Consider the following 12,443-nt stretch of genomic DNA (forward strand, 5'->3'; position numbering starts at 1 on the left):
AAGGAAATGGCAGCCCACTCCAGTGTTCTTGCCTGGAGAATCCCAGGGACGGGGGAGCCTGGTGGGCTGCCGTCTATGGGGTCTCACAGAATCGGACACGACTGAAGCAACTTAGCAGCAGCAGCAGCAGCAGTATAGAAAGGGTATCAAACTGTAAACCCAAGGGATTATATGTCATTTGAAAAAAAAGATTTTCTAGTTCTCAGCCAAGAATTCTCTGGAATTTATTGAAAGTTATATTGTCTAGGGAAAAAATAAAAATGTTAGATTTGATATAAAAATATTCAGTTATTTATTCATTTATTTATTTGATGAATTCCAAATATTAATAACTTTATAACAACATGTAATGTATCAAAATTAAACTAATATCTTTCAGACTAATTCAAGAAGAAAAAGAATCCACAGAGTTACGTGCTGAAGAAATTGAGAACAGAGTGGCTAGTGTGAGTCTGGAAGGCCTGAATTTAGCAAGGGTCCACCCAGGTACCTCCATCACTGCCTCGGTCACAGCTTCTTCGCTGGCCAGCTCGTCTCCCCCTAGTGGACACTCAACACCAAAGCTCACACCTCGAAGTCCTGCCAGGGAAATGGATCGGATGGGAGTCATGACACTGGTATGATGTGTCCAGAGAACCTTTGCTTCCATTAGAATTACTGATGCATTAGCTAAAATTTATTGGATATTTCTTCTCATCTAAAAGCTTTCTGTGTGTTTTATCATTTTTCTCTTTTTCTTAACAAACCTATGTGATAAGTACAAATATTAATCCAACTATTTCATATTAATATGAAATATTAATAAATATGAAATTAATATTTCACATTAATATTTCCTCATTTCATAAATGAGGAAACAAAGCCTAATAAAAACCTATGTGATAAGTACAAATATTAATCCAACTGTAAAATAAGGAAATGAAGCCTACACAGCTATAATTTCCCAAGGCCACATAATTAGTAAATGGAAGGAAGAGCAGAAATCTAAATATCACATCAGAAATCTGAATAATTTAAACCGTTAAGTTCATTTTTACTGATGACATCTTGATGAAGTACATTGAGACTGGGTGTTTTTTTTTTAACACAGTTTCAAAAATATTTATTATAATTGCTTCAATACACCAACATAGAATGTTATAATTTTATAATGTAAAATTATAATTCTAAAAGAAGAGCTTAAATTCTAAAACAATAGCAGCAATTTCCTGAGCCTTATAATTCCATGTCAAAAGTTTCACCCTTCTTTATCCTTTAATCTTTTATTTCATGTATCTTCCTTTGAGATTAAAAGTCAGAAATCTAAATTACGAAGTACTTTTAACATATGAAAGAAAAATTAAAATACCCCTTGCCAAAAATAATATAGGCAGAGTGACTGCTGACTGTCATGATGTTTAGTCACTTTATTCTCATGATAACATTTGAAAATCTAAGGGCATTATCTTGACCATAAGTAATTGAAATGTTGAGAGTATGGATAAGTGTCCTTGTTCAACACAGCTAGTAAAGAGGAGCTGAATTTTTCTTCAAATTTGCTAAGTCAAAAGCATATACTATTTTATCTTTGTTGTTTTCAGTGATTAGGAGGGAAATATATTTCAATATATTTTCTGTGATTACCTGGGAAATATGTTGAAAGGACAACAATAGTGAAGATGTAAATATTCTGAGGGGAAAATCTATGTTTTGTCATGAATATTAGAACTATATTAAAACAATAAAATTTAAATTAAAAATAAAAGTTTGGAGATGGAGATTAATTAAAATGTAAATAGATAAAATACTAGATGATATTCTGCAAAAATCTAGTACAAGTATAACAAATGGAGGAGAAATTAATAATAGGACAGAAGAATATGAATATAAGTGTATATAGTATTTCTGGTCAGAAGGCTGTGAAGCCTCTATAAAAAGTGTCACAATGCCTGCATCTGTGTACGTGTGTATAATATATGAACAATGAAGTTTAATTCAATTTCTAAATGATCGTTAAATAAATCTTTAAAAAAATATGTTGCAATAATGTGTATTGTGGTAAAAAATGGCATTAGAATTAATATATATAAATGCACACATGTGTGCATATATGTATGTCTGTGTGTGTGTGTGTGTGTGTGTGTATATATATAATATTCTCACCCCAAGGGGAAAACTACCTTGTAAATAAATGATTTTTAGATTTTATCTTCATAAAATTTCTCCTATGTATATCAGTTTAGGTATGTTTTTCTTTAATTTTGCACTGAAAATTGGAACAGAAGGCTATTTATGAGGCAGTATTTCCTATATCCAAAGTCTTTACAATTATGAAACTTCCAGGCAATAAAATCTATATAAAAGAGAAATGATGAAAAAAAATTAAAAAGGAAATACCTCCTTCAACCATTGAGTATCCTGCTGCTGCTGCTGCTGCAAAGTCGCTTCAGTCATGTCCTATTCCTTGCTTATTTCCAGATGGAAAATCCAAATAAAGACCAACTAATCAAAGCGGATCCCAGCTAGATACAGCACAACCTTTTAGCCAGTGTACTAAGATAAACTAACCCAATATACTGAGCTACATTTTGATCTATGACCAAATTATGATCTCCTTATTTTAGAAATCTAGGAACCGAACTTCTTGGTGGTCCAGTGGTTAAGACTCCACACGTCCACTAAAGGGAACACAGTTTTGATCCTTAGTCAGGGAACTGAAATCCCACAGGCCGTGGGGTATGCCCTCCCCTCTAAAATCCGGGAACCATCCATCTGATTAGAGTCATTAAAAATGATATTGTATTTGGCTTAGTTTCTGCATGTGCAATTTATGCTATGTATATTGATGATCTACTTGTCATCAAAGCTGTAGTAAGAATATTGGCCCACAAGGGTATAATTTACTTAGCATTCAAGCCAAGAGAACTTTGATTATTTCTGTACTGCTATTATTTTCTACACTTTTTCAGCCTATTATTTTGACCTTTTAAGTATTTTCATTATATATTAGCATTATAACCCTTGATAGTGTTGTTATTTTTATAATAACAAAATAATATATTTGTATCCATTTAGACATAATGTTTGGTTGTGTATGAATAGGATGCCACTGCTCTCATGCATTTTCTTGAGCAGTTATAAATAAAACAATGGTAAATGAACATTACTATACTATAATTAGAGTACTTAAAAGCTATTTAGAGAATTTCCTGAGGGTAAAAAGGAAAAAAGTAAACAAAAATTAAACATTTAAAATGTTTAATATCTGACTCAATAAAACAAAAAATAAAATCCAGGAGGTCCTTATCACCTAGTAGAACTCTGTCATCAAATTCATTTTTGTTACGGTGAAAGACAGGTTTTCCTTTACCTGTAGAAAATACTGGAGAAAAAAATAATTTTGTTGGATGTAATTCATGTTTGAATATAAATTTGAAATAAAAGCAAAATTTGAAATTTTAGGGACAGACAAGCAGAGATTTAAAAGACATTGTATTCACTCATATTGTTTATATTTACATATTTAGCAAACATAGGTATTTGTCCTGGTGGTAAAACCTATTGATATCTACCTTTACCTCACCACAAATCCAGAGGCATAAATAACGTTAGTGATATCTAGTTATTTAGAATATTGAATGAGGTAAATCAACCCAATTTTCCATGGCAACAGAAATGTAAAGTGTATTGAAATAGTTTAACAAGTGTTTTCCTTACATAAGAAAAATTAACAAATATTAAGTGAATAAGTTTTATCTGAGGTCATAAAGAAATAACTTTTTCATTTTGTTTAATTCTGTAAGAGAGCACTATGAAGAAAACAGAAGCCGCAGATATATGCTGTACTTACTGAAGCCAGAGTTTTCGGTATTTGGGTAATAGCATCTGAGAAAGCAGAAGCTTTCAGTATTTCAGATGTCAGAAAGTTTGAGATCACATAGGAATAGCATAACTGCCCAAAGGAGGTCCAAGGCCCGCATAGGCAAGATAAAAGGGAATGTTTATAAACTACTTATGTGTGCATTGGCTCTCCCTTTACACATAATCTTCTTTACTCCCATCTATATTTCCTTGGGAGGATATAGTCCCATATTTACTTCTGGCTAGTCACTTCATGTATGTTTCATATTCCCTAAGGTCTGTGTCTCACAGCTCATGTTTCAGGCACGTACACATGATCCCTTCATGAAGACCTGCCCCTCTACCTTGCCATCTAGGAAGTTTCCTCTTGAAAATAGCTCCCTGGAAGAATGCTTTTATAGTGATTAAAATACATTTATTTTGAAAAGAATGGAATGAAAGTTTAAAAAAAGAAAGTTAAATTATAGCTACTATTTAAGTTTGTGACCTGGCCAAATGATAATCATTAACTGGTTCTGTTTTGTGTTGTTTTTATTACTGCCAATCATAGCCAAGTGATCTAAGGAAACATCGGAGAAAGGTACTGTACATTTCTTTGATATGATTATTAATTGAATGTTGTTTTTTCTATGAAAGATTTAAAATTATCTTTCTGATAATTGAAGCATTTTATTAACATAAAAATATTAAAAATATTTAAGTGCTTTTGAATTGCTTAAATGCAATCATAAGAACAAATGTCTAAAGATAAAATTGTTTATACTTTCTAGGGTAATATTTAGACTGTGGGGACTAAATTATCCTGATCTTCCACAGAATTTATAGACCTCTTTTGGAATAATTAGACAGTTTACTGTTGATACTAGAATAGTGATGCTTGTTTTAAAATGTAGGTTTTAACATTGTTGTTGTTCAGTCACTATGTCATGTCTGATTCTTTGTGACCTCATGAACTGCAGCACACCAGGCTTAGCTGTCCTTCACTATCTCCCAGAGTTTACTTAGTTACATAAGACAAGCAAATCAAGAAACAATTACCAATAAAAGATAAAAGATAGCTTTTACTATCTTTAGTAAATAAAAGATAGCTTTTATTTTTTAATAAAAGATAAAAGATAGCTTCTTACTCATACTTCCCAAGAGCCCGGGCATGCCATGATATGTCTGGCCAAGGGGAAGCACCAGGTCAGGACTCAGAAAGTGTGAGGAGAAATCATGGGCAGGAATGTTTATTGTGAAGGTAAATAGGGTCGCAAAGAGTCGGATACGACTGAGCAACTGAACTGAACTGAAGGTAAGCAGGCTTAGGACTGACTAGTTTGAATCATTTCAGTGGGTCATAGGGTCTAGGGTCTATCTCTAGTTGTCTGACACCTAGCCTGTGATGATTAAGGCAGAAGAATAGTGCCTCCTAGAGGGTAAGGACTTCCCTAATAGCTCAGCTGGTAAAGAATCTGCCTGCAGTTCAGGAGACCCAGGCTCTATCCCTGGGTCAGGAAGATCCCCTGGAGAAGGGAATGGCAACCCACTCCAGTATTCTTGCCTGAGAAATCCCATGGACAGAGGAGCCTGGCGGGCTACAGTCCAGGGGTTTGCAAGAGTCAGACACAATTTAGTGACTGAACCACAATCAGAGTGCAAGAGCCAGATAGAAAAGATGATTTGGGATACTGATCTAGAGTGTTTGGTGTGCATATGGAAGGCACACTCCAGGAACATAGTTTGCTATCTCTAGGAATTAGCTAGCCCAGGGAGGGGCATTCTCAGCATGGCTCCAGATACTACTTTCCTGTTTAGAATGAAGTCAAGAGAATAAATCTTGGGTATAGGAAACAAGCTTCCCTTGTGGCTCAGCTGGTAAATAATCTGCCCACAATGCAGGAGACCTGGGTTTGATCCCTGGGTTAGAAACAAAATGGAATAAAGTTCAGATTCACCAAATAACATTGTGTTAGATAATTGAGAGTGGAAGAGCTCAGATTCAGGAAATCAGATGGGACAAATTTTAAAGATTCAACCTACTATCCAATACATAAATAAATCTATTTTTCAGCATCTTCAAGATGTGATAATCAGCCTATGCCCAAATACTTCTGCAACTAGGGAACTTTTTTTTTTTTTAATTAAGGGAATCATAGTATGCTTACATGACCTAAATTGATTGAATTTTCTTTTTATTGTCCATCATCTATCTTCTTTTAGTATCTTCTCCTTGACGCTATCCGTTAGTTCTCAACTGCCAAATTTATCACGCATAATGTTATTACCATTTGTCTTTGACTTCCTTCACCACTTAAAAGGATTATACTGGAAATACAGGAAGAAATCTGAGTATATGATTTGTGAAATAATTTCAGTGTGCATAAGAGGGAGGAAAAACGTAAAGGAAGATCTTGTGCAGAAATAAAGCCTCAGGGAATTTAGGGAATACAGAAAGATGATTGGTAAGAAAGGAAGGTTATAGTGCGATGACTTCCGCTCCGCGCAGACTGTGGCGCGGACTCAAGCGGCGCCTGCGTGGGCCCGGGACTGAGTTGCTGAAGGCCAAAGTCCTCCTTGGGGGCCCCTGCGAGAGTGGAAAAACCATTTTGGCCTACTTTCTGACATAAGCTTCTGACATCACTGAATACAACCTAACCCAAGGAGTGAGAATCCTGGAATTTGAGAATCCACGTGTTACCAGCAAACAACGAAGGCGCGGGGTGTGAATTTGAGCTCTGGGATTGTGGTGGTGATCCAGAATTCGAGTCTTACTGGCCAGCCCTGATGAAGGACTCTCATGGGGTGGTGATCGTCTTCAATGCCAGCATCCTAAGTCACCTGAAGGAAATTGAGATGTGGTATTCCTGTTTCGTTCAGCAGCAGTTCTTACAGAATACTCCGTGTCTGTTAATTGCACACCACAAACCAGGCTCCAGAAGTTACAAAGAAAACCCAGCTCTGGCACCACCCTTGAACAAGCTGAAGCTGGTGCACTTGAATCTTGAGGACTACCCGGAAGAGATCAGGATGGAATTCATCCAGTATTTAAGAAGCATAATCAACTTAGTGTCCGAGAGCAGAGACCCGGAGGAGATGTCCACATCCCAAATGAAGTTAATATCAGTGCAGAGCCTGAAGTCCATCCACCTAAGAAGGTTCTCATTTCCCTTTGGCTGTGAAGGCATTTTCCTTATTTGTCCCAAAGACCAGTCAGCCAGGGAGTTGACTCCCTACCGTCTATTCTCTATCCTTAGTTCAGCTGAGAAAATCCTACTGTTGAATTCTGATTCCTTTGCCCCAGATCTCTCCAAAGAGCTGAAAAAGCAAGGTGTTTTTTTTTTTTTTTGCCATCTTCCATATGTCATGTCATTCAAGTTGTGGAATTGTAAAAAAAAAAAAAGAAAGAAAGAAAGATAGGTTACAGAAAGAAAACCACAAACTAACATTTATTGTATATCAGGGTAAGGAGTTATATGCGTGATTTAATTTGCACTTCAAAAGAAATTAAACTGAGTATATTCACTTCTATTTTATTGATAAGGAAATTTAATCTTAGAGTAGATAAGTAATTAGTACATGTCACTCAATAAAGAAGAGAAGTCAAGATTCAAATCCATCTCTGAATCTGAAGTCTTTCTCTTCCACTTTACTCATATAGCATGAGATTTAAGTATTATTCAGCGAAAGGGTTTGTGTATAATGTTTTTAAGAGCTGATATTTTGAGAGTTGGCCTAGTTTGACCTGCCATCTGGAGAGAAGAAGGTGTTTTATAAGAGGGTGTTTCAGAGGAAAAGTCTGAAAACAGAAATAATCAGGCTTCCCAGAAACAATTGTGGAAAACAATCTTGGTAAAATAATGGAACTGTGAAAACATAAATATGTATTAGGAAGAGTTTTGAAATATGCTTTACAAGTTTAGATGAGATGTGAGTTTAGAAAGGGTTTTCCATAGTATCAACATTATGCTGAAAGCAGTTCTTGAAAAAGATTCTTCTAATAGCACTATATTCATTGAAATGGAGAAAAGAGATCTTATTAACATCTCCTATCCTGTTAAGGGCTTCTCAGGTGGCTCAGTAGTAAAGAATCCACCTGCAGTGCAGAAGGAGATGAGTGTTTGATCCCAGGTCAGGAAGAGCCCCTGGAACAACAGATGACAACCCACTCCAGTATTTTTGCCTGGAGAATACCATGAACGGAAGAGCCTGGCAGGCTACAGCCCATGGTGTTGCAAAGACTGAAGTGACTGAGAACACATGCACTGTGCTGGTAAAAGTAACCTAGGTTTGAATGACAAGAGCCCAGACAGACACTTGTATTGTTTCTCCAATACATGAAGTATCACATATAAACACACTTAAGTATAATAGCTTAATGTAAAGAAACTAGCGAGACATTTATAGACAGAAGACGAGAACATAGTTTTAAACCTTTTGTTATAGCCCTATTGAGACATTTCTTCATCAGAACTTCTAGAACCATACATCTTTCAGCTACGGTTTCCACAATCTTTCTCTCTCTCTCTCTCTCTCTCTCTCTCTCTCTCTCTATATATATATATATATATATATAATGCACAGTGGTACTATGAAAAATGCAGCATTGTTTTTAAAAATCTTTATCATACAATTCAGTTGGTTGTTGAAAAGTCTTATTTTAATACAGTTCTGTATATCCATCTCTGGCAAAATTTATGGTATCGTGAATTGTTCTGGACTTGGAACTAAATTCTTTAAAGAAATCCCTTTCATCGCATCTGCTTATGGTGAACTGTATGTCTTTCTCAATTTTCCCATAAGAAGTAGTGAAATTAAACAGTTTGCGAAAATTCCATTCTTACCTTTATTATTCTCACTTTAAAAAGAAAGTTTTTTTCTTATAAACTGCAGCTTTTTTTTTTAATATCTGGGAACACATTTAATTAGCCTGATTTAAAACACCCTATCTGATAACATTTTATTTTGTCAAATTCTCACTTCAAAAGTCTCCCACTTAAAAGATGACTATGCATATTTTTAGTGAATTAGTTCAAATATGTGTTCAATAACTTTGTAAAGCTTTTACATTCTGATATATTTAATGGATTCCAAGATAGCTTTTCCATAGTCCCTAGATATTGATGTATGGTGTTTATTTACAGTTAACTAATATTTTTATGTAGTAAGTCCATTTATGTGTGTGTATGTCTCTTTTAACTGGAGTGTCTTAACTTTTAAATAGTTATGAAATTCCTGCTCTTTAATAATGTGAGTTTTTATGTGTAAGACTTATATGCCCTAAATTTCTTGTTTTGCTTTTATATTATAATTACTCAAATAGCCTTGCTTTAATGAGTCTCTATTTTCATCAGTTTCAGTTAAAATTTAGAAAAAGTGAATCTGGTGTATTTTTTTTTGCTTCCAGATTGCAGTGGTAGAAGAAGATGGTCGGGAGGATAAAGCAACCATTAAATGTGAAACTTCTCCTCCCCCTACCCCTAGAGCCATCAGGATGACTCACACCCTCCCTTCTTCCTACCATAATGATGCCCGAAGGTATGACCTTCCCAGCGCACTGCCACTGTATGTCCTCCTCCCCCAAGTATTCCTTTTAGTGTTATCAGACTGCTTAAAATTTATATAAAGTTTTTTATTTGAGCTGTAATTCTCCTGCTCCCTCTTCACAATATCACTTGTGAAAAAGCCGAATTTTCATTCTGAGATCAAATTTTCATTTTTAGAATTAACTGTATATTTTTAATCTTGTTACTAAATGGAGTCAAAGTATAGGAAGTACTGGTCAGGACTAGTTACCAAAAACTAAAGAGATTCCAAGGCAAGACTATAAGCTTGGCTTCTAATGTAAAGATAATGAAGATCTTCAAGTCCATGATTGAACCCCAGCTACTTTTAACAGACAGGTATGTAAATCACCCTATGGGTGCTGCTACTGCCAGCTATAAAGCTCCTCCTTAGAGAAGGAAAAAAAAACTGAAATATTAAAAGAAGAGATAAGTTTACATGGGAAAATACCCTATTTGTCATAGCAACTCATCATACTGTCCTTTCCATCTGCCTAAAAATTGAAGCAGATTTCTATAATAACTAATGCCATAAATACATCTAAGCATACAATTTACATCTTAAATGTATGTTCTTTCACTGTCATCATTTATAGCATCTCTGAACATGTAACTGAATATAATGATTTAAGTAAGAATCTATCGTCTAACTAATGTGTTTTACAATAAACATTTTTGAAAAGACTTTTTTGTGATATCAAGCATTTTTTCTTTGTTTTATTTTTATTTCCTAATGTGAAAGTTATTCCAGGTTCAAAATTTATACTTAGTGTGTTGTGTGTGTTAGGCACTCGGTCGTGTCTGACTCTTTGCAATCCCAGGGACAGTAGCCTGCCAGGATCCTTTGTCCATGGAATTCTCCAGGAAAGAATACTGGAATGGGTTACTGTTCCCTTCTCCAGTAGATCTTCCTGACCCAGGGATTAAACTGAGGTCTCCTGCATTGCAGGCAGATTCCTTACTGTCTTACTGAACTCAGATTAATTAAGATGAATAAGTACAGTTAAATAATTCATCATGATACTGTCAAATTAGCAGCTATAAAAATGATAACAGTATCATCGAACCTATCCTATTAAAAGTGTTAAATACATTGACCAGGGATGGAACCTAGATCAGCTTGCTTGGAAATCATTTCAGCTTATCATGTACCTACAAGACCTGAGAACTATAAGGAAAATATACAGTGATCACTAGGGTATATGATTTGTTACTTCAAAATCTCACCCAGATGATTTAAAATTCAACAAATTAAGCACAAAAACTGAGAAAGATACCAAGAGGAAAATCCAGTTAAACCATGGGCTAGAATATGAGCATAAACTTCATTAGTTATATTTAAATTTCTTGTCATAGGTCATTATGTTAAAGATCTAAAAAAATAAACTGCAAGAAAGAAATATGTAAAGGGTCCAGGACTAAATTATAGAAGGTCACTTCACATGAACTTAATAAACCAATCTATGTTCATTGATTGGTTTGATATTGTATGAAAAATAAGGAAAAATACTAGGAAAAATATTTTCTAGAGAAAATTTGGAGGCTGAGGGCCCTAAGGCTGAGGAAATCATACTTTAATGTGCTTAAGAAGAAACATGGGAGGCAAAGGAGAAAGTAGCATTCAAGTCTACTTGTTCCTCCTTTGGTGCCTTTATCAAGGAATTAGGTCTTATGTACCCTGTGGAAGATCCCCTGGAGGGCATGGCACCCCACTCCAGTATTCTTGCCTGGAGAAGCCCATGGACAGAGGAGCCTGGCGGGCTGCAGTCCATGGGCTCGCAAAGAGTCAGACACGACTGAGTGACTTAGCACGCACGCCCCTTGTGGATGTTGCAGAATTGTCTTGTGACAGGTACAGTCTTGTGTGCCTGCTGAATGTTGCACCAAAGCAAGCAGTTTTCCCTCTTTTATGTTTGCAGTAGTTTATCTGCCTCCCTCGAGCCCGAAAGCCTTGGGCTTGGCAGTGCCAACAGCAGCCAAGACTCTCTTCACAAAGCCCCCAAGAAGAAAGGAATCAAGTCTTCAATAGGACGTTTGTTTGGTAAAAAAGAAAAAGCTCGTCTTGGGCAACTCCGTAAGTATGCATGTTTGACTTTCCACTGCCACTCATTTTCCTTACTTTTTAATACCCATCTATCTTTCATCTTATTTCCCCTACCTGATAAACTTTCTAGTTGAATCATCTTGTAACCAATTTAGCTGAATAATGCTTGGTAAAAGTTTCAAAGGAAGATATTATAAAATTTCCAATCCTTGTGATTCCTCTGTTAATAATAAGAACTAGAATATAGGTAATTTTAACATTGTGATAGACACAAGGACTCTCAAGACAGGTGTTACTAGTGTCATCCTTGTTTATTGATGAGTAAGGAATGTATTAATAATTAGCCAAACTGAAATATTCGTCCAAGGCCACGTTTCAAAACCAGCTTGAAACCATTGAGCACACTACATAGATGTATATAAAAACTAGCTGTGTGTATTTTAAAAGTTTTTCTGTTGAAAAAATTAAGAAACCTACAAAAAAAAATCCAAAACAACTATTTTTAGGTCAAAATAAAGCATTTAAAGGACCTAGATGTAAAGGGTAAGGTTTCTTTGTTTTAAAATATTACAACTTTGTATTAACAAACTCTATAGCCTATAAATGGGGAGACAGAGGAAAGGGCAATAGGAGTTTCATTAGAATTATTGTCAGTGACTAATTAACGAAATATGGATCAATACATCTGAAATGACCCTAGGTAAATATATACATATATAGATAGGTTGATAAACGGATGGATAGATAGGTAGATAAATAAATAGATATAGTCTGAAACAAAAAGAATATGTGAATTGTATTTTCTAAATGATGATATATACTCTTGGCTTTTTTTTTCCTTTGATGTCATTTTACGTATTGAATTTTTATCCTGAAATCCTTTTCGTCATCTTGCTTATTTATGCTTACCTTTAATTTTTCCCTGCTCTTCTCATTCTGCTGAGTTCAGAACTAGAGTTAAATTACAGAGAAAAAGATTTAGGAAAAAATTTAGCTCCTGCTTCTGATGGTAAGTG

At 35.1% G+C, this 12,443-nt stretch overlaps 1 protein-coding gene and 1 pseudogene across 7 annotated transcripts in view; both read left to right on the forward strand.

The window, feature by feature from the left end:
- Nucleotides 1-12,443, forward strand: part of PPFIA2 (PTPRF interacting protein alpha 2) — a 503,973-nt gene that overhangs the window by 415,779 nt on the left and 75,751 nt on the right. For all 7 annotated transcript variants that reach the window (XM_070370959.1, XM_070370962.1, XM_070370958.1 and 4 more), the window contains 4 exons: nt 380-617; nt 4,391-4,420; nt 9,227-9,357; nt 11,303-11,457. In XM_070370959.1, coding sequence (XP_070227060.1) covers nt 380-617; nt 4,391-4,420; nt 9,227-9,357; nt 11,303-11,457 — 554 coding nt within the window. The remainder of the gene's footprint in view (nt 1-379; nt 618-4,390; nt 4,421-9,226; nt 9,358-11,302; nt 11,458-12,443) is intronic.
- Nucleotides 6,309-8,299, forward strand: LOC102274654 (intraflagellar transport protein 22 homolog pseudogene; annotated as a pseudogene).

Source organism: Bos mutus, chromosome 5 (assembly GCF_027580195.1).
Source record: "Bos mutus isolate GX-2022 chromosome 5, NWIPB_WYAK_1.1, whole genome shotgun sequence".
Classification (NCBI taxonomy): Eukaryota; Metazoa; Chordata; class Mammalia; order Artiodactyla; family Bovidae; genus Bos; species Bos mutus.